At 43.9% G+C, this 27403-nt stretch overlaps 1 protein-coding gene across 2 annotated transcripts in view; it reads left to right on the top strand.

Annotated features, from left to right (window-relative positions):
* The window catches only part of PPP2R2A (protein phosphatase 2 regulatory subunit Balpha), a 52024-nt gene that overhangs the window by 6362 nt on the left and 18259 nt on the right, over window positions 1-27403 (top strand). The window contains exons 1-2 of one of the 2 annotated variants that reach the window (XM_040346112.1): window positions 6806-6953; window positions 16791-16865. In XM_040346112.1, the coding sequence (XP_040202046.1) occupies window positions 6893-6953; window positions 16791-16865 (136 nt within the window). In that variant the 5' untranslated portion in view covers window positions 6806-6892. Of the gene's footprint in view, window positions 1-6805; window positions 6954-16790; window positions 16866-27403 lie in introns of those variants that run through there. The other variant, XM_040346113.1, reaches the window with a different exon arrangement.

Below are 27403 nucleotides of genomic sequence, written 5' to 3' on the forward strand. Positions count from 1 at the left end.
TCTCCCCCCCCCCCCCCCCCCCCATTTATGTGCCCTCAAAGCTTTATCACCTCTGTGTAAATGTGGAGGGCCAACAACTGTGCTGAATCGCATAGAGCAGTGACCTCGTCCATTGGTGTCCATGGCTCTAGGCATAGTCGGAGAGGAAGAACATTCACTCCCATCAGCCACAGAGGAGCTGGAGCTTTGTGATCACATCACTGCATAGAAAAACTTGGGGGCGGGTGCATTTTAATTTGTTCATGGAGAATATTTCTCCCTGTGTAAAATACTTAAAGCGTTGTTCCAGCATGTAAAAAAAAATTTAAAGGTCAGCAGCCACAAATACTGTAGCTGCTAACTTTTAATAGGACATTTACCTGTCCTGGGATCTCGTGATGTCGGCACCCCAAGCCGATTCATCCGTCAGGGTTGGGTGCAGGCGCCCGCATTGCAAGTAAGGGAAAATGGCAGTGAAACCTTCAGGCTTCACAGCTGGTTTCCTCCTGCACAAGTCGTGCTGGGCTTTCTGAATGGTCCCGTCGACGTCTGGGAAACGCACAGGTCCCAGAAGGCAGCGGGGAGGAGGAGGGGCCGGACATGATGCAGATCGCCGTGCGACAATCTTGCCAGAAAGTGGGGGCAGTTACCTGTCAAAACCAGGTACCCCCCCCAAAGTGCCAAATGGGACATTGGAGGGGGGGGTGCGCGATCAAGCGTAGCGTCCCCTTTTGGGTGGAGCACTGCTTTAAGTTGCACATACTGTTGTGTGATTACTGCTACATTGTGAAGCTTACACTATAGGGATACATATGTTCTGCTTAGTGATGAATTGCCAGATTTTATGATGGGATAGTTGAGCTTCCAATAAAATCTCCTTGTTGCTGTAGCCCAATGCTCTGCTATATGTGGTATGAAGAAAGCAAAGGATGCAACAGATTGCATTGGTTGTGATAGGCTGGCATTACAGTAACACTGTGTATCTACAACTAAGCCTGTAAGGGTGAAATGCATCAGCAGGGCTTGAGAAAAAGTTTTGCGGCGGTTTACCGCGTTTAGTTTAGAAACATCATAAGACCCTCCCTAAGCTCAAAAAACATTATTATTTAACCATTTCAGCCATTTTGTGAGACCAGAGTGAGTAGCGGCTGAGAGAGCTGCAGTGTACTTGTATTTAGCGTGTCACTTGCCACGTCACCTGCCACAAGCTGCAGATTGTCCACTTGCCACGTCACCTGGCCACGCCACAAGTTGTGGATTGCCCATGTTACCTGGCCACGTCACCTGCCACACGTTGTGAATTGTCCACTTGCCACGTCACCTGACCACGACACCTGCCACAAGTTGTAGATTGTCCACTTGCCATGTCACCTGTTCACATCACCTGCCCCGTCACCTGGCCACAAGTTGTGGATTGTCCACTGACCACGTCACCTGGCCACAAGTTGTGGATTGTCCACTGACCACGTCACCTGGCCACAAGTTGTGGATTGTCCACTGACCACGTCACCTGCCACAAGTTGTGGATTGTCCACTGACCACGTCACCTGGCCACAAGTTGTGGATTGTCCACTGACCACGTCACCTGGCCACAAGTTGTGGATTGTCCACTGACCACGTCACCTGGCCACAAGTTGTGGATTGTCCACTGACCACGTCACCTGGCCACAAGTTGTGGATTGTCCACTGACCACGTTACCTGCCACAAGTTGTGGATTGTCCACTGACCACGTTACCTGCCACAAGTTGTGGATTTTCCGCAATGCAAGCAATTGCAGTTTTTTTTATGTTTTTTTTAATGGTTTTTCATCATTCGCCATAATTTTTGAGATTTCCAATGTAAAAAAATAGGTCACCTTTAAAAACGCCTATAAACGAATACCGTGTTTTGCGTCTGAAACGTGAAAACGTTTGTGTCTGAACCCATGTTTTTGCTTCTGGAAAAACGGCAATAAACGAGACTGTGTGCATGGACACACACACATAGGATAACAAGTCTGTATTTGCATATCCAGAGCACTCCCACCCGTCACATGGCCTCTCCCCAGGCTCTCTGATAGGTAGTTCTGGCTTTGAGCATTGCAGTGTATGCAGTCGATGGTGTCAGATGTGGGGGCCAATTAGGAGGACTTCTGGATGCACTGGAGTAGTTTATTAAAATTGAAAAGGAAGTTTTGCTACCATCACAGTGCTATACCTGCCAGTCTTCTAGTTCCATTTTAATGACGTGACATATTTAAGTGCATAGTACAACGTGTACTTCTGGTTCTGTCAGAGATGACGTGCATTGCTGAAATGAGGCCAACTATATAATACCGAGATGCAATTGTAAAATTGCATTTCTCTCACAGGCCTCTTTTTTTGTTGTAGGAAGACTGTGCTTAGACTTGTAGTTCCACCATCATTGCTTTATTTCAAAATACTACACAAAGCAAGGTTGAACAAATCCCCCTAAAGCAATGTTCCGGCCTCACCCTCCAAAAATTAGAAGTCAGCAGCTGCACATACTGTAGCTAGTATTAGGAAGCTTACCTGTCCTGGAATCCAGCGATGTCGGCACTGCAGCTGATGTTTACTTCAGCTGTTGGGTGCTGCTGCCGCCATTGCCGGTAAGGGAATCTGGCAGTGTAGCCTTGTGGCTTCATGGCCAGGTCCCTACTGCAAAGCGCTCTGCGTTCCCTTACTGGCCTGGAGCAGGGAAAGGAGGAGGGTCGATCTTCTGATGTACCTCGTCGTGGCAAAGTATGACGAGAGTGGGGGCAGGGTACCTGTCAAAAATGGGTTCCCCCTGAAAGGTGCCAAATGTGACAGGGGGGGGGGACACATAAGAGTTGGTTCCGCTTTTGGGTGTTTTGATCTAATGTTTCTGAGCTGTTTTCTATTGCTGTCAATGGAAGCAGAGGCCTCCTAGCCCCTAGAATTATACTAATTTATATTTACTAAAGTCTGCATGGACTTGCTGAAATAGAACATAATGAAGCTTGGCACTAAAAGTCTGTTCTGCCTGCCATCTTGTTATTGACTGCAGCTTGTTGCAACGCACCTCATCTCATTGATAAGGTGTATAGAGGGCACATAGAAAGCAAATTCATTCAAATGCTGTGAAATACGCGATCTGCCCCTTTGCTGCAACACTGGGCTCATAGCTACCATGACAGAAGAGTAATGGCATTCGGTGGGGTTTTGAATTTGGGCGCTCTTGTGATGGTGGAGACAAGCGTTAACGGCAGGAGCGGAAGCTTCTCCATGTATTCACAGATTTAAAAAATACAAGGCTTCTTCTGATTGGGGGGGGGGGATGCACTCAGCTGTCTCCCTTTAATACCATCAGCAGAGGGGAAGTTGTCTGTACTGCATGTTGCTTAAACCACTACAGTACACTGTGCCCACACCGTGCCCATAGTTGTGTAATGGAAATGGTTCATTTGCTCTGACTTGATCCAAGTAATCCATTTCAAGTAAAATGTATGCTGGAATTGTACTTTAAAATTCTGATCATTTTAGTCTGCTACAGGTGAATGGCTCATGCACACTGCCATACAACAACCCGCATTCAGTTCATTTTATACAAACCTGAAAAGCAGCAGTATTTGTCTTTTTCATACTGTTTAGCTGTGTAAAATGTACATTCACAGTCTGATTTTGATTGTGTTCTCTGTTTAGATACTTGTAAACATTTGTGCTAATGCTTACATGCATAGACTTTGTACTATGGCCTAGTGAATTCAGAATCAATATCAATATGAAGGCAGCAGTGCAGGTGCAAAACGACCTCGACCTTCAGTCATTCTCAGATCACAGACATAAGTGGGTGAGTTCAGATGCAGTACAGACAACTTTACACAGGATCTGGTTGCCAGAAAATTGTCCGCGAGGCCTAATACTACCTGTGGGGAATGGGTCATGTGTATGTCACTATGTAGAGTTGGCTATCTCTTCATTTTCACTTCTGTAGAGTGGAGGTGTATTATTCTCAATGGATCTTGCTTCCCCTCCTCCTTCTGAGTTCTGTGTAGTTGATCCATCTCTGTACAGTAGTGGGCATTTAGTATGGCAGTCCAAGTAAATAGACAAAAAAAATACTTAATCTTTTGGGTTATTGCATGATTTCACACAGGTCCACACATCTATCAAGATTTTTATAGCAGTTAATGCTTTCCTGGCTCACAGCGATCATCCCTTCTCTCCAAACGTGTATTTGTTTATCTGCTTAACAGACCTGGAAAAAATACCACATTGGATCCTGTGTAAGAAGGGACCGTTGTTGGGTTCATGGTGCCACTTTACCACAGCAATAATGTGCCTTGGCCTTTCTTTTTTCTTTTGCAATGCAATTTTCCAGGCTGCTGATCCTAGTTTTGGTATTAATTTTATGGCGTGTGATGAGGATTTTACTGATGTTTGAATAATAGTGTAATGTTATATTTGTTTACTTTTTGTTACCTGTACATGAGGTTGGTTGCATGTCATGTCCATACTGGGTTCTCCCTCAAGATTTGGTATAGGGGATAGTGAAGCATCCTGTGTAAACGGCTAGCCCAGTGCTTGCTCAGAATCAGCCAAATATAGGGAAGGCCTCTTTGAAAGGTATAAACCACTTACTGTAGTAAATCTGTATGTTTACACTAAAGATTTGTAAATGGTGTGAGATATACAAAGTCTTTACAGTAGTTAAAAACTGTATAACAAAAGGGCTCATTTACAAAGGCATCCAGATGTGTATGGATTTGTATGCAGCAGTATAGAAGGCTATGAGCCCATTCACCCAGCTACATTGAGCAGCAATAAAAAAAAAGCGCTTTGCTCAGTCTGTATTTAGATCCTATTTTAGACTGTACACATGTAACCCTTTGTACTAATGTTTTCATGCACTGCCGCGCCTCACGGTCCGAATATCAACACTATGTAGTCAGCACGCTGCTATTTACACACTATTGATGTTTACATCTCTCTGAGGTTGCACTTTCACAGATTGGCCTTCAGTCACTCAGCTTTGTGCATGAGGTTTCATAGAATTGGTGGTCTGTGCAGCTATGTTATGTTTTAGACTTCATACACCATGGAGCTAGAAAAATGCCAATTATACAGGTGTTCAGCGTTTTTTATTCCTGTAAGTCCCAGTTCACACAGGGGCTGCCTGACAAGTCGCACTCCATGCAGTGCAATGGAGCCGTTCTAAAAGTAGTGACTCAAGTTGCTCCGACTTGGAGAAAGGTTCCTGCACTATTGTGTGGTGGCTTGCATTGACTTCTATTAAAGAAGTCATTTGCAAGCCGCGCTATGCGGGTGGCTTCGGAGTCGGGTGACTTTGAAGCCGTCCCTGTGTGAATTGGCATGGCCATGCACACATAGACATTTACAGCCATATTTGAGGAGCGTTTACAGGCAGGGGAAAAGAAAGCACCAAAGGCGTGTTCTGAGAGCGGCTTTTGAACAGAAAAAACACACGTATCTGCATAAACGAGTCCAAACCTGCATGTAAGGCTCGGTTCACACCTAATACTGATACAGCTCCCAGCAGGGGTCCTGTGCGTCCTGGTTCACTGTTTCCGGTCTGATTCAGCCTGACATTTTTGGCTGAATTTTGGGACCTGAAACGGACCAAAAGACGCACAGGGCACCTGTGCAACTTCGCAGCGGAGATATGTGAACCGGCTCCCTAGAGAGCGGGTCAAAATCTCTTGCTATTGTGAATTGTAATTCGCAATAGTGTGAACCCAGCCTTAACGTATCCTATGGTCCTGGAAAAAAAAAAAATATATATATATATATATATATATATATATATATATATATATATATATATATATATATATATATATATATATATATATATATATATATATATATATATATATATATATATATATATATATATATATATATATATATATATATATATAATATTCTGACCACTATAATGCAAACACCATATGTGCATACTTATTGTAACAGAGGTTTTTTTTCCCTCTTAGACAGGTGTAAACCTAGGCTAAGGACTCATACACATAGAAGTTTGCTAAAATCTCCTCAATCCTAAAATCCCCTGGCACTTTCCCATGCTCAGGATGGTGCGTCCAGCCATCAGTACAAATGTTGTGTTTGGGGAAATATGGCGTATATGTGGGTAAACTATGATGCAGAAATGTTCTGCGCATACATGACGGCTGGACACTGCACCTGCGGGTCCATGGGCACGGAGAAGCATCAGGGATTTAACATTTGAGGAATATTCAGGTAATGAAGGTCTGTGTACACGAGGCCTGGTACTTGATAGACCCTTCTACTCCTTTGTGTTGTAGTGAAAGAGGGAGGCCTTCTCCAGTAATGTGACGTTCCTCCTATTAATATACATAGTCCTTTCCCCATCTGTGTGACTAGTCAGTGATTGTCACATCCTCTGTGACCTCTCCCATCCAGACAAATCTAGGGATTTCTATCCCATCCAAGTATGAGAAAAAGCAGAGAGCCGCCTGTGTAGCGGATGCGTGCTTCCACCACCCCCAGCAATTTCTTCCTGTGGGGAGGTCCTCCTTTTATTAGCATGTACATTGTGCTTGAATCTTTGCCCCTCTACCCCCACCCCCCTCCCGTAGCATCACTGCATCCTTTCAGCACATCCTCTCCTTGTGAAGGATCTGACAAAGCACATCGGTCACCAAGGCTTAACCCTTTCATGGACCAGACGGTGCCTGCCGTAAATGCAGCGCCCTTCTCGATCCTTCAAATTGTTGTCTGATCATCTGAGAGATGAAGAAGTTGTCCCGGGCATGTTGTTACATGGTTGATTTCGGATCGTGCCCAGGGGTGAGGAGATTGAGACACGGCTCCTTCCTGTTTCAGCGGAACTAGGAACTCTGGGAGGGCGGTGCAGGATTTCGGTGAATGGCAGCTGTTTTGACGCACGCAGTCGATGTTCCTGAAGTTTTCTCCGAGAGCTGTTTTTCTGAGTAGCTTTTCTCACATGAAGTCAGGTGCTTGTTATGATGTATTTCACTCCTAATGTTTGCCTTCAGTGAACCTTTCCATGTCTCTATCTTTTCACAAGCATCTGTTTTTTCATAGGAAGATGTCTAGCTACACAGTTGTAGAGTTGTGGTGACTTGGGTCAACTCGTTGTTCTTGGCCTTTTGTCATCCAGGCTTGTCTTTAGAACCTGTCACATCCGTTGTATTGGAAGAAAATAGTTATGACTTGTTTCTCTGTACATGATCTTCATGGCTTTAAGTGTCCTTATGCATTTTCTGGTGTCTTGGATCTTTCCTCCTGGTTAGGACTGTGTCCATCGGTGAGGCAAAGAGCAACCAATCAGAATTCATCTTTTACTGGTCAGGCATAAAACTCCAATCTTGTTGCAGCGATTTTGGGCACTATTTTTTTTTTTTTTTTTTGCTATTTTTTTTTTTTTTCTTCATAGATGCCTGAAAATCTTCCATCGACACAGATGTCTGGTTTGTAGGGAATGGGCAATGAAAGGGCTGATGTTGTTATGCTTTTCATGGCTAATAAGTCCAGCGAGGCGCAGGGTGAAAGTGTTCATTGTTTAATGTAGACAAAGGATATTTTTTTGTATGTACCAAGTGGCATTCTCAAGTGAGTCTACATTGATCTGTAAAATGTTCTTACATTTTTGTCTGAAAAATAGTTTTTTTTCCATGTAGCGCCTTTTATGAGTTGTGGGAGCTTTTTTGTTTGTTTTTTAATGTTACTACTTTCCAGAGGTAGAGAACTTCTGCTTTTTGTGTGTAGCTCTAAAAACAAAAACACAAGTTAAAGCAAACCTGTCATTTGAGGAGAAGGGGAAAAAAACTCCATTCCCCCCTATGGTGTGCTCAACGCCCTCCAGTACCTTAAATGACCCTTGGCACAGCTGCTTCCTGGCCCAATTCAGACTGTTGTGTTTACCCTTTTGACGTTTTAATTATTTCTGCACACAGTAAAATGCACATTTTAGGCCTAATTACTTGCCAAGATATTTATTTTCTGAAAGCAGAGACCTTGTAGCATAAAATGGTGGCAGTTGTAATATGCTATGTCTTATTAGATTGGTGGAATTGTTTATCGAACCCATAAAAAAATACACTGAAATATTTGTAGTGCTTGCAAAGGCTATGTAATCCTTTTACAGTAAAACCTTGGATTGCAAGCATAATTTGTTCCGGAAACATGATTGTAATCCAAAGCACTTGTATATCAAAGCGGATTTCCCCATAAGAAATAATGAAAACTCAAATTATTCGTTCCGCAACCATTTATTCATAGGTCCTTCAGTTTATAGTCCAAATAAAAAGATTATAGCAATGTGATAGGTTGTGTAACCATAAAATGTCCATCCACAAATGCAAAATCCAGCAGGAGCTACAGAGTATAAAAGAGAAGAGAGGCGCCTCTAAGTGTAGCAATAAGTTTCTAAATGTTGGACCTTCATTAAATGTAACCATATTGTCTCTCTCCCCTTTTTATACTCTGTTGTGACATGACGCTACTTGTATATCAGGACATCGCTTGTATATCAAGTCAACATTTATAATAAAAAATGTTTGCTTGTCTTGCAAAACCAAGTTTTTACTGTATACATTACAAAATAATGAAGTTGTTTGAGTAAATTTAGTCAATGGGGTCTGAGTGGCCCTAAAATTACTCTTACTCCAGCATGCGCAGCAATACATTACTCTTACTCCAGCATGCGCAGCAATACATTACTCTTACTCCAGCATGCGCAGCAATACATTACTCTTACTCCAGCATGCGCAGCAATACATTACTCTTACTCCAGCATGCGCAGCAATACATTACTCTTACTCCAGCATGCGCAGCAATACATTACTCTTACTCCAGCATGCACAGCAATACATTACTCTTACTCCAGCATGCGCAGCAATACATTACTCTTACTCCAGCATGCGCAGCAATACATTACTCTTACTCCAGCATGCGCAGCAATACATTACTCTTACTCCAGCATGCGCAGCAATAAATTACTCTTACTCCAGCATGCGCAGCAATAAATTACTCTTACTCCAGCATGCGCAGCAATACATTACTCTTACTCCAGCATGCGCAGCAATACATTACTCTTACTCCAGCATGCGCAGCAATACATTACTCTTACTCCAGCATGCGCAGCAATACATTACTCTTACTCCAGCATGCGCAGCAATACATTACTCTTATTCCAGCATGCGCAGCAATACATTACTCTTATTCCAGCATGCGCAGCAATACATTACTCTTACTCCAGCATGCACAGCAATACCTAATTATGCGGGGCACAGTTGTTGCTTTGTACAAATGTGCACCCAATGCATGCAATTTTTGTCCATCTAAATACAACCTCGGAATTGATGTATTGCATTTGTCTTCTGTCGTTTCCAAGCATGCATGGTCTTTTTTTTTTTTTAGAAGAATACTGTACTGATAAAAAAAAAAAACACTCTGGTATCGTATGAGGAAAAAAAGTGTTTGTCCCTTTAGATAATGTTTGTATGAACTGCCGTGATCTGTTCTTAAAAGCTGTCTACGAACGATTGGATTATTGTACGATTTTTCAGAAAATTGTATTTCGTCCAATTTTTTGGTCTTGTGTCCTTGGCATTAGACTCCTGCTGTCCCCTCTGCACTCTTTTGAAGGTAATTAAGCACAGATTGTGCTTAATTAGCTTTTCCCCTGGCCTTCCCTGGTGACTGAACCTGGATGTGATCAGGGCTGATTGCTTCTGGTGTCATCCCTCATAGCTGGTCTTCTGATGCTCTGACATGATGGTTCTGGGTACCCAGGAGGAACAGCAGCACAAGAAAGTAGACAGTCCACTGAGAAAATGGAAACAAAAGGCTGATTGCTACAGCAGTCTGGAATCTAATTACAGGTTGGTGCTGCTTCTGATGCAAGCAAAGGCAGGAAAATGGTTAACATCCTGTCCCCTATGGATATAGGGGACAATTGAAACTTTCCCTGCCGTCCCCCAATACCGCTCTCTCATGAGCAATACTACATTGGGGAAACGGGTATTCAAATACCAACCATATCTTGTACAGTTTGGACGTGCTTGGGAGGAGGAGGGGGGGGGGGTGGCATGAATGAGAACAGTGGATGATGGTGTCACTTGTAATTTAAAGTAAAACTTGCTGTCCCATTAACTGGCAGCAGTCCTTCATTGGTGCATCCCAAGGTTCAGAAGCTTTGGAAATTTTTGGAAGTTTATCAAATGTTGACCTGCATGTTTGTGTGTTTGTTTTTTTTCTTGCAAGAATTGGGAAAGGATTGCATTCATTTAATGTGTCCACTTACAAGGCTGACTTTCTTAGAGGTTTAACTGGCCCAACATTGATATTTGGTTAATATTGATATTTGGATGGTAGGCAGTTAGTAGTTCTAAAGACAGAACATTTTCCACCTTTTTAATGCATTTCCTGAGTCCCATCTCGATCCAGCACTGTGCCCATCTGCAGCAGCATTGCTCTACGTTTCTCTCCTTACTTGGTTCCTGCTGCTGTTAATCCACTCCTGAGTGGGGGCAGTGCCTAGCTGCTCTGTGTGTCTGTAGATGCGCACACAGCCTGGCTCAGGAGCAAGCCCTCACGTGTGCCCCCCATAGCAGGCCGCTTGCTATGGGGGGCACAGAGAGAAGAGGAGCTGCTGAGAGCACGGGTGGGGGATTTCAGAAAGAGGGTTAAGGGTCTTTCTGTGCAATACCATTGCACAGGTCAGGTAGGTATGACGTGTTTAATATTTTAATAAAAAAACTAAATGTAACCATTTTAGGGGCCTGTACACACGTATGCATTGTGGTAATGTAGGGCATTGCAATAAATTTTTAATGGCACCTAAAAGCGGTAGTAAACTCAATACAACAAATCTACAGTAAGCGTAATGCCACAGTATAATGCATCTATAAACGCGAAGGGATAGGCTTTAGAGTCATGTTATTCTCGGCTCTTTGCGGATTTATACTGCTGAGGAAATACAATTGACATAAACACGGCACGTGATGTGCTGATGGCACACTCAGTGGATTTACGTTCCACATGTCCCAGTGACTTAATGACCAGAAGAAAACGGTGCATCTTGAAGACCCTACTAGTAAGTTAGATTACACTAATTGAAATTTGCACTGAATTGGCTTCTAGAGTTTACTACCACTTTAACCACTTAAGACCCGGACCATTATGCAGGTAAAGGACCTTGCCCCTTTTTGCGATTCGGCACTGCGTCGCTTTAACTGACAATTGCGCGGTCGTGCGACGTGGCTCCCAAACAAAATTGGCGTAATTCCCCCTCCCCCCCAAATAGAGCTTTCTTTTGGTGGTAATTGATCACCTCTGCGGTTTTTATTTTTTGGGCTATAAACAAAAATAGAGGGGGGCGGCACTGGACGTGTGATGTCATTGATCGTCTTTCCCTATATCAGGGAACAGACGATCAATGACACTGCCACAGTGAAGAACAGGGAAGGTGTGTTTACACACACCTCTCCCCGTTCTTCAGCTCCAGTGACCGATCAAGGGACACCGGCGGTGATCGGGTCCCGCTGTCACGGAGCTTAGGACCGGCTTGCGAGCGCACCGCTGGCGTCACGCTTTCGACCCCACGGCTGGGCTTAAAGAGACACGTACAGGTACGTGATTGTGCCATTCTGCCGACGTATATCGGCGTGAAGGGGTCCTTAAGTGGTTAATATGCTAAAACTGGGCAGCACACCACATGCTGTGTTGTGCCCTGTGTTAGAAAAAAATTGGCATGTCTGGCCAATTGTGCGTCTGCTTTAAGCAGAAGTTTACCTATAACAACTTGATAGGGGGGAAACTTATTTTTTTTTTGGCAAGAAACATACATTCCACATTATTTTCATTATGCTACCCTAATTAGTGTGTGCTGTAAATTGCCTCCAACATTGCTCTTGTTACTTCTTGCTGGAAGCTCACATTTTGCTGAAGCTCAGAGCCCCTGAGTAACAGTAAATCTTTAGCCCGTCGGCAGATTGGCCTCAATGTTGTTGGCACAGTGCAACTGAGCATGTGCAGAGCAGCGTCAGACCGTGCATCACTTGATTTTAGACAAGATGTACACTTATTGTTAACCACTTACGCACCTTCCCGCCCAAGCCAATTTTCAGCTTTCAGCACTGTCGCACTTTGAATGGCAATTGCGCGGTCATGGTACACTGTACCCAAACAAAATTGGCGTCCTTTTTTACCCACAAATAGAGCTTTCTTTTGGTGGTATTTGATCACCTCTGCGATTTTTTTTTTTTTTTTTTTTTGCGCAACAACTAAAAAAAGACCGAAAATTTAGAAAATTACGTTTTTATTTTTTCCTGTAATTTTTTTGTAAATAAGTACGTTTTCTCTTTCAATTGCGGGCACTGATATGGTGGCACTGATGGGCACAGATGAGATGGCACTGATGGACATCGACGAGGTAGTACTAACGGGCACAGATGAGGTGGCGCTGGTATGCGGCACTGATAGGCACTCATGGGCGGCACTGATGGGCACTCATGGGCGGCACTGATGGGCACTCATGGGCGGCACTGATGGGCACTCATGGGCGGCACTGATGGGCACTCATGGGCGGCACTGATGGGCACTCAGGGGCGGCACTGATGGGCACTCAGGGGCGGCACTGATGGGCACTCAGGGGTGGCACTGATGGGCACTCAGGGGTGGCACTGATGGGCACTCAGGGGTGGCACTGATGGGCACTCTGGGGCGGCACTGATGGACACTGTGGGGCGGCACTGATGGACACTGTGGGGCGGCACTGATTTACTTGTTGCCAGTCAGTGCCCATTTGTGGGCACTGATTGGCATCTCTTTTTTTTTTTGCATCTTTTTTTTTTTTTTTTTTCCCCAGACTTTTTTTTTCAGTTTTTTTTTTTTTTTGGACTTTTTTTCCCCGTTTTTTTGTTTTGCCCTTCCCTGGTGGGCATCCCTGGTGGTCCATGTGGCGATCCGAGGGGGGGCTGCGCTGATAAACAATCAGCGCGAACCCCCCCTGTCAGGAGAGCCGCCGATCGGCTCTCCTCTACTCGCGTGAGGACGGCTCTTCCTGTTTACACCGTGGTTGGACACGGCTGATCACGTGGTAAAGAGTCTCCGTGAGAGACTCTTTACCGAGATCGGTGTTGCGGGGTGTCAGACTGACACCCCGCAACAACGATCGCCGCGATGCGCGCCCCCGGGGGCGCGCAGCAGCTCAGAATCCTGAGGACGTCATATGACGTCCAGTCAGGATTCTACAACCACTTTGCCGACGTCAATCTGTCATTGGCGGGCGGCAAGTGGTTAATGTTGCATAGCTATACCTACCAAAGGGGCCAGCATGATGTGATCAAATTTTCTGACTAAAGTTTCACTTTAACTCTGTGCTAGTTAAAGCGGAGGTTCACCCTAAAACATGTATATACAATTCCATCCAGCATACTGCCGACATGTACAGTATGCTGTTTTTTTTTTCTCTCGCTGTACATACCCTCGTATAGCTATTTTCCCACCCCCCGGCTTCCGTGTAGTGGATCCCGCGGGAGTGGGCGTTCCTATTCAGAGACGAAGTGATTGACGTGATGACAAAAGCTTCCCCCCGGCGCAGAATGCGCGTCACCAGTTTCCTAAAGAAGCCGAATTGCAAGTCGGCTCTATATGGCGCCTGCGCACCGAGGTTCGGCTTCTTTCGGAAACTGGTGACGCACATTATGTGCCGGGGGGAAGCTTTTGTCATCACGTCAATCACTTAGTCTCTGAATAGGAACGCCCACTCCCGCGGAAGCCACTACCCGGAAGCCGGGGGGAAATAGCTATACAATGGTATGTACAGCGGAAGAAAAAAAGCATACTGTACATGTCGGCAGTATGCTGGATGGAATGGTATATACATGTTTTTTTTAGGGTGAACCTCTGCTTTTAACATGCAACACATGCTAACGTACCTCAGCGCAGCACCAAAGTGTGAATGGGGCTTGAATCACACTTTGGCTTTTTGTGTATGTGGCAGCTGTTGTTGCAGGGAGATGAGGGAAGAACACAGGTGGGAAGGGCTTATACCTATGCACTTCAATGGTGAAGAAGCCTAAGCCCAGGTTCACACTGGGCTGTGGGAATGAAGCTGAACTCGCAAGATTTCACTCCCGCTTGACCGTGTGTCAATGTAAATCGTGGGCCAAAAGCGAAAAAAGTAGTACAGACACTACTGCAGTGCCGCAGATGCGGCGTCACATCGATTAGAACGGTGCAAATGCCACCCATTTGACATGTCAAATCGCACCAAATGCTGCTTTGGCTTACAAATGTTTTTCCAAAGCTGAAATCTGTTTTAAAGCGGAGCTCCACCCTAAAGTGGAACTCACGCTGATCGGAACCCTCCCCCCCTCCGGTGTCACATTTGACACCTTTCAGGGGGGAGGGGGGTGCAGATACCTGTCTAAAGGTATTTGCACCCACTTCCGGCCACAGAGTTTCGGGTAAACTGCGGGCAGAATGTCACCTCCCGTTGCTGCGGACGGCGCTGGACTCCAGGACAGGTAAGTGTCCTAATATTAAAAGTCGGCAGCTGTAGTATTTGTAGCTGCTGGCTTTTAATATTTTTTTTTTTTTTCGTGGCACATCCGCTTTAAGCAGACTAGACCTTTTATTAGGAAAATAGTCTCAGAAATTAGGTATGAGATGTCATGATATTTAGGCTAAGCGACGTATTCATTGTGTCAGAAATTCCCTACTAAATATTCTTCTTTGTAGGTAGGAGTGTGAAAATAGAATTTATACTGGTAGCTCTACAGCAAAATGCTCATGTCATCATATGCCATATGTGCTCTCGCTGAATATCAAATCTACATAAGGTTAATAAAGGGTAACAACACTTTTGAGAGGGGGGGGGGGGGGGAGTGAATAATATAGCGTATACAATTACGACACAAGTCAGATTGTAATTGAATGGTAAACATTAACTTTCCTTTCAATACGCACCTGAAAATGCAATATGGCTACCTGGAGATGTGTACAGAACGCCCCCCCGGATTTATTTTCTGCTTGTGTGATTGGCTCACCAATTTTCCCAGAAGTCTGATTAAAGCGGGGGTTCACCCCTACAATATACTTTTTCCCCTTAGATGGATGCTTGTTTTGTCTAGGGGAATCGGCTAGTTGTTTTAAAATATGAGCTGTACTTACCGTTTACGAGATGCATCCTCTCCGCCGCTTCCGGGTATGGGCTGCGGGACTGGGCGTTCCTATTTTGATTGACAGTCTTCCGAGAGGCTTCAGACGGTCGCATCCATCGCGGCACGATTTTCTGAAAGAACCCGAACGTCTGTGCGCAGTATAGAGCCGCACCAACGTTCGGATTCTTTCGGCTACTAGTGACGCGATGGATGCGACCGTCGGAAGCCTCTCGGAAGACTGTCAATCAAGAAGGAACGCCCGCTCCCGAAGACCCATACCCCGGAAGCGACGGAGAAGATGCATCTCGAAAACGGGTAAGTAATGCTCATATTTTAAAACAACTAGCCGATTCCCCTAGACAAAACGAGCAGGAATCTAAGGGGAAAAGAGGAAAAAATAAATAAATGGGTGAACTCCCGCTTTAAGATACAAGTCAGATTTCAGGCATCCCCTGTAACAAAAATGTCATTTTTGGTGAGATCCTCTCAATAGGAAATCGCATCTAAAGGATGCAGGCCCAGCAGCTTTCATCATTAGAGCCCTGCAGGTGATAATTATGAAACCTCTCCCATTAGACTGACTTTCCACACGGGGACAGAGAAACACATTTCTTCACAATAAAAGGAAGGAATCTGCATTAAGTTTGTTAAAATGCACATAGATTGCCCAGAGGGGATTGTATGTTTTTTATTTTTTCCCCTCAACAAAAGTTCAACACTGCCTGTAGCATATTCTACAATGACCTAAGGTTGATTTTTTTTATTTTTTTTTTTTTTTTTTTGGAACTACTGGATTTAAAGGAGTTTTCTTGCTTTCGTTCTCCTCCTATAATCTTAGTCTATCAATGCAGTATCTGCTGATGCCCTTATTGCTTATAGTCAATGTATTTTGAAGGTATACAATAGTTGTTTTACAGTGTATGACTGTGTGAGTGTGACTGTCCATGTAATTGGTCTCGATGAAAACCTTGTATGTATAGCTTGCGAACATATATGTGCATGATGGCAATTATATTTGGTCATTGCACACAAAGATGTGGCTTCCTATTTAGTAGTACTGCACAGTGGTTGTGTCACTGCCACTCTGTCTTGGTGCAGATCTTCAGGTCTGTCCTTAATGGGAAACGCTTTAAGACTGGCTGCAATTAACGCCAACAAAGCAATTGGGGCCCTTGCTCACTGATGAGCTTTGTGCAGCTTTGGAGCCCTTTCAATAAGAAAAAAAAAATGCATTCAAACGCTCTAAGGCTAGGTTCACACTAATGCAGTATGGGAAACGCTGCGACCTGTGCGCATTTCCCGCACCATATTGAAATAGCACTGCCCTTACGATTTGCAGTCAGTGTCTGGGCAATCTTAATGATACCGCAAACGCAGTGCATTTGCCAGCACTTTAATCGCATGGTAAACAAAAACCATGCGATTTGGTTGCAGTACGGTTCCAAAATTGCTGCATGCATGTCTTTTTTGTCATTGCGATGCTATTTGAGCCCATTTAAAATGAGTGCACCAAATTGCATGTGAATTGAACAGGAATGCGGTAAGTTTTTTGTGCTATTCACATGCAGTTCCCAGTGTGAACCTAGCCTAAATGATTTGTTTTGATTTTTTTTTTTTTTTTTTTGTATTTAACCTTTTTTTTGTATATTTTCTTTTCAGGAGCTGGTGGAGGCAATGATATTCAGTGGTGTTTTTCTCAGGTGAAAGGAGCCGTAGAGGATGATGTTTCAGAAGGTAAGTTCTCCTCCATTTCCAATTACTTTATGAAGTGCAATCACTTAGATTTCTAAGAAATAAAAAAGGTTAAATGCAAAATGACTATCCCATCTAAATTCAGTTTGTGTCCTTGTCAACGGAATCTTCAAAAATTGTTTCTTATTTTCTCTACAGGGTGTCTAGTATAGGTGTTGCAAGGGGGGTGGGAGCTGTTTTAAGGATAGTTAGTTTTAGCGTAGAACCTCTCCTGTGGCCCATAAAAGTTATCTCATGGCTAATACGCCGCTGAGACAGCTATGTGAAAGAGGACCACTCACTGTGGAGAAAAATACCAGGGTTATGGCAGCTATTTGCTGCCATAACGGTATTTAACGTCAAAGTAGCAACATATAGCCATAGTGGGCGGGGCTATAAGTGGTTGAAGGTTAATTTCCCACATTTGTGGCTTTTTAAATTGCAATAAGTGTGTATAAATAGTCCAATGAGATTGTTGGCTCTCACGTTGATGCACTGAGCCATGGGGAGCAGAAAAGAACTGTCAAAAGACCTGTGAAACATGGTAATGGAACTTTATATTAAAGGGGTTGTAAAGGAGATTTACATCATCCTTCAATTTTGCTTTTAAATGTCCTTATTTCTTCTGAGAAATGCTCACTTCCTGTTCTTCTGTCTGTAACTCAACACTGTAATGCAAGACTTTCTCCCTGGTGTGAAGAAAGCCTCTTCAGGGGGGAGGGGGCGGGCAGGAGTGTCAGGACGCCTACTAACACTCAGCTCCTTTATCTGCAAAGTAGAGTGTCCTGACTTGCCTGCTCGCCCCCTCCTCCCTCAAGAGGCTTTCTCCACACCAGGGAGAATGTCTGTAACTCAACACCGTAATGCGAGGCTTTCTCCCTGGTGTGGAGAAAGCCTCTTGAGGGGGGAGGGGGCGAGCAGGCAAGTCAGGACACTCTACTTTGCAGATAGAGAAAGGAGCTGTGTGTTAGTGGGCGTCCCGACACTCCTGCTCGCCCTCTCCCCCCTGAAGAGGCTACAACCCCTTTAAAGATGGGAAAGGATATAAAAAATATCCAAAACCTTTTATATGCCAGTTCAATAACTTATTAAGAAGTGAAAAATGTGGGGATTGATACCAAGTCAAGGTCAGGTAGACCAAGGAAGATTTCAGCCACAACTGCCAGAAGAATTATTTGGGATACAAAGAAAAACCCATAGGTAACCTCAGGAGAAATACAGGCTGCTCTGGAAAAAGATGGCATTGGTTGTTTCGAGGAGCACCATACGACAATACTTGCAACAAAAATGACCTTGCATGGTCGAGTTACCAGAAAGAAGCTTTTACTCCAGATTACAGTGTGCCAGAAGCTGTGAAGCGTGTCAAGTTGTTGGGCATATTGTAACCAGGCTTTTTAGTGGCATTGTAAAGGCTTTCTGGCAACTCAACTGTTTTTGTTGAAGTATCCCATGTATGATTTTTACCTATAGGTAAGCCTATACTAATGCCGCGTACACACGTTTTTCATGATATATATAATGTTTGGAGGTTTTAAGTAATTTTCTAGCAGAAAAAACTGTTTTAGTCTTGCAAACACCAAATCTGAAAAACACCTAAGGTCTTTAAGTGGTTAAAAACGATCGTGTGTAGGCTCCAGAGCATTTTTCATGACGTGAAAAATGGGCATTAAAAATTTCGAACATGCTCTATTTTTTCACGTCGTTTTTAACGTCGTAAAAAATGGTTGTATGTAGGCTTTAACCACGTGGAAAAAAACCGCTCATGCTCAGAAGCAAGTTATGGGACGGGAGCGCTCGTTCTGGTAAAACTAGCGCTCGTAATGGAGATGGCACATTCATCGCGCTGTGACAGACTGAAAAGCGCGAATCGTCTCATCAAACTTTTACTAACACGTAATCAGCAAAAGCAGCCCCGAAGGGTGGCCCCATACGAATGGAACTTCCCCTTTAGAGTGCCGTTGTACGTCACCACGCTTTGCTAAAGCATTTTTTTTTCACGATCATGTGTAGGCAAGGCAGGCTTAACAATAATCGGGTTGAAAAAAACGTCTTTTTTTTTTCTAGCCCATTAAAAATGGTCGTGTGTATGCGGCATAAGACTTGCCTATAAGGTACTGTAAATATCTCCTTAACATGCGCTGTTTAGGAGAGATTTACTTTAGATGCCGCCAGTGACGTCACGGGCACATGCTCTAAGGGAACGACATACCCTGTTCCACAAACGGTGGCTCCCGGGCACATGCGCGGAAGTGACATTATCGTGGCTCATGCCACTCACACAGCCTCAGTCTGCAAACCCAGAAGGAAGACCGGGTGATGACGGAAGTGCCATCAGCAGTGACCATGCGCCGCTGGAGGGCATCGTTCTAGGGTAAGTTTCAAATAATTAGCTAGTATGCGATGCACCACATTGCCTTGCAGGTTTAAAAAAAAAACACGGTTTTCTACAGCTTTGTTATCCTTCTTCCTTCATCCATACCATGCCAGTCCCTAATCTAGAGTAGGCAAGTGTGTATCCCCAATAATTTGTTGGCTGAAAAAGAGAAGGGTTGGGACTTTAAATGAGATGCGTGTTGATGCAAACAGTATGTATAAGTAAAGCAGGCTCGAACTTACCAACCAAACTGCAGGCTGAATTCAACTGTCTAACTTTGTATGTTAAAAGCAGAGGATTGGTTGCACACATTTGCAAATATATGGATAAGTCACAGGCCGCTTACAAGGCTGTATGCTTAAATTGAGATCAATGGCCTCCGGTAATCAAGGATAAAAGGGTTGGACCATTGATCTTGTTTTTAAAACCAAGGCTGCTCCTATGCTTTTTTTTGGTGATCACTTAAAATTTTAGCACTAGACTGTATCCAGACTTATTATTTCTGGTGGAAGCTCCAAGACTGCCATCCTCATCCTTCTCTACTTGGTAGGTTATTGGCTTGTAAAAAGAATGTGATTGTCAAATGTTAGGACACTTGGTATGGTAAGCACAAATTTTGTTTGAGGTCAGTAACTGTTTGTTTTTGAGGGAAAGAAAGGTTCAGGATGACAGCCTGGAGTTTTGCACCTTCAATATAAAGTCAGCAGTTGCTGTTCCTATATTTCTATCCTGACAGATTGCCCATGGGTGTAACTATAAAGTGAACTATAGTGTTTATTTAAACTTGTTGGGTGACATTTCCTCTCATACATTGTGAATGCCTATTTATATTGGGAATGTTTCTCCATGCCCGCTTCCCAGGGCAATCTATGGGTGGGGGTTGTGCGTTACACGCTGAATTTGTCTATAGAAAAAATATTTGCTTTTAGTTCTATTAAAGAATTGCAAAACAAGATTTACAGTGCCTTGCGAAAGTATTCGGCCCCCTTGAACTTTGCGACCTTTTGCCACATTTCAGGCTTCAAACAGAACGATATAAAACTGTAATTTGTTTTGAAGAATCAACAACAAGTGGGACACAATCATGAAGTGGAACGAAATTTATTGGATATTTCAAACTTTTTTAACAAATAAAAAACTGAAAAATTGGGCGTGCAAAATTATTCAGCCCCTTCACTTTCAGTGCAGCAAACTCTCTCCAGAAGTTCAGTGAGGATCTCTGAATGATCCAATGTTGACCTAAATGTCTAATGATGATAAATAGAATCCACCTGTGTGTAATCAAGTCTCCGTATAAATGCACCTGCACTGTGATAGTCTCAGAGGTCCGTTTAAAGCGCAGAGAGCATCATGAAGAACAAGGAACACACCAGGCAGGTCCGAGATACTGTTGTGGAGAAGTTTAAAGCCGGATTTGGATACAAAAAGATTTCTCAAGCTTTAAAAATCCTAAGGAGCACTGTGCAAGCGATAATATTGAATGGAAGGAACTTGTCTTGCATACAAATGGCACACAATTGTTGGCCAACAAAGTCAAATGTACTAGACGTACTAAGTGTTCAGCTCCTTAGCGCAACCCTTTGGGCACCTTCTGCTAATGTTGTGTTTGGTGAGCATTGCTTCCGAGCATGCCTGTTTGTACTTTGCTTTTGTCTGGATTTGTGTACACACGATCGGAAAATCCGACAACAGACCGTTTGTCCACGGAAAATGTTATTGCCGGCCATCCTACATTTGTCCGCAGAAAATCCGACCAAAATTGTCCGATGAAGCGTACAAACGGTTGCATTTTCGGACAACAGTCTGTCAACACACAATTCCCATTGGAAAATCCAATCGCGTGTATGAGGCTTAGAAGGGTTAGACTGGATCCTGTCCTGGGAAGAATTACATGTTGCTGCCTTGTAAATCGTGTATGTTTCAGGTGTAAACAATTGGCAAACGGATGTTCTGCCATCAACATTTGGACCCAGGAAAGTTGGGTGTCCAGGGCATGTGTTCCAGGTGGGGTATGCTTATTGTGAACCTCCTTATCTCCAAGATCATCAAACTGGACAGGATTGTATCCAGGTGCAGGCATCTGCTGGCAGAAGTGGTGGGTGCTCCTGTTGCTCAGCTGTTTCAGTACACCCTAAAACTTCCTCTGCCTGTTCCACAAGACCGATATGAAGTGCGTTGCAGTAATCCTCATTAGCCCAGGTGGATGTGGTAAGCCGTCCTAGTACGATTTGTAGCAGGTGCTCTCTGGACCCTACCAGCCCGTCCAGATTTGCCATCTTGTTTCTTAGTGCCTGACTGTAACGGCATGGCTATCAATGCCCTGGATTTGAGGAGCAGGGGCATCTTTTCCGTAGGTCACGTCTAGGCACAAAAAAGACTAAGCAAGAAATGCAGTACATCTCTGTATAAAATTACCAGATGATGCTGGAAGTAATCCAGCAAGCTAGTGTACAGCACATTTAATGCACAATGCCCTCTTCCTGCGATGACGGGTTCAGTCACTCTGGTCCCCACCATTGCCTCTGCTTCTGGGTCCTGTGTATATACAGTAACCTCCTTAGGGCTGTTTTGCTTGGCTTGTGCATAGATTTAGCTTGTCGTTTTGGGTTGACAGTTTTGCAAGCTGTGGCAGCAAATGTACAAGGAATGTGGTGCGGCGAGAAATGTCCACAGTCATGGACTCTGGTAGCTAGCTTGCTAGGACCTGTCTTCTAATTGGATGTAAACATTTTCATTGTGTTGTCATTTTTAGGTTTTTGAACATTTAAGAAAACATCTGATTCAGCCAGTGAGTTGTCACACTTTCACTGCTTCCTAGCTGACAAGTTCAATTCTGCGGCGTTTTAGCTAGAAAGGAGGTGAAGCCATATTTGCAGGTGAGCCGTGTTTCAGCAGTCATGTTGCTGGCAAGGTACCAATAGCAAAATAATCGCTGTCCCAGTAGAGGAGGAAGCATTAGGGCTGAATCTCATGCAGTGGCGACAGGAAACGTTTCTTATGCATTCCATTTGTCCTCTGAAGGGAGGGGGGAGCAGGCTTAGCCGCAAGCCCAGACCCTGCCAGGAAGTGTTGGAGTTTGTGTGTCAATGGCCTGAGATTTAGCCATGATAGGGGTTGGTAAGCTGCTGCGGGTATCTGTCAGCATCTCTCAGTGCGCTGTATACCTGCAGCAGTTTCCGCCCCCTCACAACAGTTTTCTTTTTAACTACCAAGCCTCAAAGCGTTTAAAGCAAAGTGTGTCTATGACTTTTATCCAGTTAATTTTTATATGCTTGACTATAGACTATTAAAACTGCTATTGTACTATCTCTGCTTAATATAATAGAATTTACTTGCTGAGGTGACGTTTCTCAAGCCGTGTGCTGCAGTTGAGCTGCGAGGCACATCCATAAGGCCTCATGCACACTGGATGTTTTTACAAATGCTTCTAGGGGTGTCCTTTTTTTTTTTTTTTTCTCCCTGAATCTAAATGCCCCTCTGTGTCCATGCACACAGAGGGCTAGATTCAGCATTGATTTACGCGGGCGTATCTATAGATACGCCGCATAAATTCAAAGCTCCGCCGGCGTATCTTTTTTCTGTATTCAGAAAGCAAGATACGCCGACATTAGCCTAAGATCCGACTGGCGTAAGTCTCTTACACCGTCGTATCTTAGGGTGCATATTTACGCTGGCCGCTAGATGGCGCTTCCGTCGTTTTCGCGGTAGAATATGCAAATGACCTAGATACGCCCATTCACAAATTTACATACGCCCGGCGCTATTTTTTTACGTCGTTTACATAAGGCTTTTTCGGCTTACGGTTACTCCTGCTATTAGGAGGTGCACGAAATTTGAAAAATGTACGTTGTTTGCGTAACTCGTCCGTGAATGGGGCTGGACGTAATTTACGTTCACGCGGCGTACTTTGGAGCAATGCACACTGGGAAATTCCACGGACCGCGCATGCGCCGTTCGGGAAAAACGTCAATCACGTCGGGTCACCAAGAATTGACATAAAACACGCCCCCTCATCCTCATTTGAATTACGCGCGCTTACGCCGGCCCCATTTACGCTACGCCGCCTTAACTTAGGAGGCAAGTGCTTTGTGAATACAGCACTTGCCTCTCTAACTTACGGTGGCGTAGCGTAAATACAATACGCTGCGCCGCCGTAACAATGCTCGCCCCTACCTGAATCTAGCCCATAGGCTTTAAACAGCGCATAGCGGCAGGAGCTTTTAGAAGCAGAAAAAATAAACTGTGCATCCAGAAGCAACAGGGCAGAAAAAAATTCTTGATGCTGCTAAATGCCCCTAAAAACTAGTGCTTGAGCATTCAATCATTTCAATGGCCGGAATAAACTATCGTATTGGCGTATAACACCCACTTTTTTGTCGCCCTTAAAATGAGATGCAAATAATGTGTGTGGGTTATATGCTGATATTTTCTTTGGGCTGCCTCGGAGGGGGCGCGAGAGCCACCAGATAACAGCGGGGATCTCTTGTTTTCTCGACAGCCACTGTAATATGAACTCCCCTGTCCTGGACCGGCTCCTATGACGAACATAACATGTTCTGGCATTGGACCAGTGTTCTCTCTATTATAGAAGGTGGGACTTCGTATTACAGAGTCTGCCGAGTAAACAAGAGATCCCCACTCTGTGTAATCTGATGTCTCTATTCTCCTTGCAATGGTGAGGCTGCAGATGGGCACTGATCAGGTTGCAATGGTGAGGCTGCATTGATGGGCAATGGTGAGGCTGCATTGATTGGCACTGACCCTTATTTAGCTTGGAAGTTCTTTTTTATTTATTTTCTTAAGTTTCCCTCTTAATTAAGGTGCCTGCTATACGCTGATGAATAAGGTATTTACTCTGGCCAATGAAGTTAATGCCCAAGCTCTTGATGCCTGTAAAAGCTTTAGAAACTTTTACAAGCATCAGGCATTTTTTCTGCAAAAACGCTGCTTGCTTCCAAGAGGTTTAAAAAAACATCCTGTGCGCACAACGCTTAAGAGTGTGAATGAAGCATTGATCTCTTGTGGCTTACTGTACAATACCCTATAGAGCGTTAAACTAGGATATCCACTGGGATAGCGGCTAGAAAAGATGTAGGCACAGCGAGCAAGTGATGGAGGTGACCCGAGTCTCTTCTGGTAATTTCTTCTGGAACAAGCAAGGTTGCAAGTGATGTCATGTTCACGGTTTGTGCCGAGTACAGAGTGGCATAGAGATTAATCATAGCAAAGCTCTTTGCATGTGATTCCAAATCCACCTATTTTCATTTTGTTCCAAATCTATAAAAAAAAAAACAACCTGATTCCTGTTAGAAGAACCCAGTGTATTTTGTTTAGTTTTTTTTTTTCTTCATTTATTTAACATTTTAATTTCAATTGGCCTTGGTTCTGTAATTTTAATGAATTGAAACACCTTGCTCACACATGGCGCGCTTACAACCACTCATGGATTTGAAAATCAACCTTTGAAATGCATTCCCAATATTTGATATAGTGTGCTTGCTCACTTCACGTAACCAATTTTAACGATGGACTCCTTACTATGCCGGAGAGCATAAATGCCGATGTGTCATTTCTGAGTCGGCCTCTCCTAGCCATCAGATTAAAACCTGCCATGGAAGTTCAAAGGAAAACTCTCCTTTGGTAAAATGAAAAATCTATAAACCTGCTATACAAGCCAATTTAAAGGTTTTATTTGTATTGTAAAAAAATAATCCATTGCTTACTTGCAATGCGGCAACCCAGTGGCTTGTGTACCATTGGTGTGCAGAATGTGCCTGGACATTGCTTATGTGGGTGGCTCACTGCTTTTCTCAGATGTCTGCACTAAGGTACAGATTATTTTTCGGGCGTCTCCTGCAATGGGAGTTTTTGTCAAAATAAAAATGTTGGGCTATACATTGTCCACCAATTACTTTTTTTTTTTTTTTAGGAAATATATAATGCTAAATACCTTTTTTTCATCTGCAGGATCTAGCAATCTGTTGACTTCTAACAGTGTCTGGTTAAAGCTTGTAAGAGGAATTTTCATTCCCCTCTGACTGTCCCATGAGGCTGCAGGACCCCTGATCCTCTGGACAGTGCTGATTGGCCCTGAGCTTGATTGAAACTTACCATTACATATGCTAGTCATCACATTTCTTTGATGCCTTTTTTTGGACCAGTATTGGTTTAATTTGACTCTGTTGTTTGTTACAATTTCTGTGATAAATTTTTCTTGTTTTTAATGTCTTTTACAAATGTATTTACTGTAACGTTGATCCAATGACCCTTGTGGGATTGCATCAATAAAACAAATTTTATATTACAATTGGTGCCTATAAAGTCCATTCTTGCTCCTCCTCAATACCATTTTTTTCAATATACGCAGGACGTGGCACTGCACTACTATAAGACACCCACAGTTCCATCCTGTGGCTGGTGTACTTTAATCTTTTTTGAACCTGTGCCAATAACATGCACCCCTTCCCCCCCCAAAAAAAAAACCTCTAGCAATGCACCTCAAACTGAGCATGTGCAGAGTGCCCCCAAGCCTCTGTACTATCAGGAGATGGATTGGGGACAGTGGAAGAAGGGGGAGGATCGGAGGAGGCAATCAAACAGCCTTTTTACACAATGCAGAGGATTAACCCCTTAGGTTCCACAGTGAATATAACAAGCATGCTTTACTGCATATACACACTGATTTTATTGTTGTGGGTCTAGTAACACTTTAACTGAACTAAAGACGGATGTATACGTTGGTGTAAAATTATCTAAAGGTATTTGGCTTTCATGTGCCCCCCCTTTTTTTGGATCAGACTTTTGACACTTGTGTGACAGGACCCTAAGGCCACATGCACACTAGATGTTTAGAGCATGTGCGTCCAGTTCCTTTGTTGGGCTTCTCCCATGGGTCACAGGTACAGCAGCCAGCCCCGCAGCCTGTCACTTGCTGAAATATGCTGCGACTGGACCAGGCTGACAACTGTACCTTGTGGAACTTGTGTTTAGGGCCCTACATTTTATGGCAGGCTGTAATATGCTGCGGCTGGACAGGGCCGAGCACTGTACCCAGTGGTACTTGAATTGTGTCTGCAGGAGATTACACCAAACTTGGATTACTGCATTTTTAAGTAGTATTCTGGGAAATAGAATGTTGGCTGGTATTCAAGAGAGAAACGTGCCATCGGTGATCTCGGGTGACACACTGACAAGATTCAGACGTTGCAGCCTACTGATGGGCCAAGAATCACTTCTGCCCTCGAGTTGTCATACTGCCCATGTGGAGGGTCTGGGTTCAGGATATTCAGTGGCGTTTCCAACTTTAGCATTGCCCAAGTTTAATGTAAAGCAAAAGGAGTTTACTAATTACATAAAGTAGTAATCCGTTATAAAGGTGGGCACTTTATTTAACCAAGTAGACAGACTACTGATTAAACGTGAATCTCTAGTCCTACCACTGACATCCATGAAGTGCTCCCAGTAATGGTGGCAGAATAGTAGTATACTGTATAGGGCAGTACCCAGCAAAGTCTCTGCTGCCCTGTGTTTTGGTGTAGCTTGGCTGTGTCAAAACAGACAGATAATACATTCTTTTGAACTGTGCCCACAGTCCCTTCCTGACAATACTGGGATTGTACAAGGGCACTGGATGCTACCACTTTATCCAGCAGCCATTGGCATCACCCAGGACATTACATTTAGTGGATCTTGCATTTGTTTTGCTGTGTAAGCCCTGGTTCACACTGGGTACGATTTGGAACGATTTGAGATGCGATTTGACATGTCAAATCGCATCTCAAATCGGCGGCAATTGTCTGCAATGGCACTGTCCTAATCAGTGCGACGCCGCATCTGCGATTTCAAAAAGTAGTTCCTGTACTACTTTTTGTGATTTCGGGCCGCGATTTACATTAAATTGCGGCCGAAATCGCGGCAAAATCGCGGCCGCGAAATCACGGTAAAATCGCGCATTTTACCGCGATTTTGAATTGGCAGCAGTGTGAACCTAGGCTAAATGATAACATTTGATGTGTGCGATTTATCATCTCAGCTGGCTATTACTTTAAAACTTTTCTGCATAAGCTACTAGTTTCCACCCATCTGGGAACTCCCAGACCAGTTTTCCCAGACCTGCCTCCACAAGTTTAGATGCTCGCCTTCATTAAAGGCAGGTTAGGCTGTGTGT

This window comes from Rana temporaria, chromosome 3 (assembly GCF_905171775.1).
Source record: "Rana temporaria chromosome 3, aRanTem1.1, whole genome shotgun sequence".
NCBI lineage: Eukaryota > Metazoa > Chordata > Amphibia > Anura > Ranidae > Rana > Rana temporaria.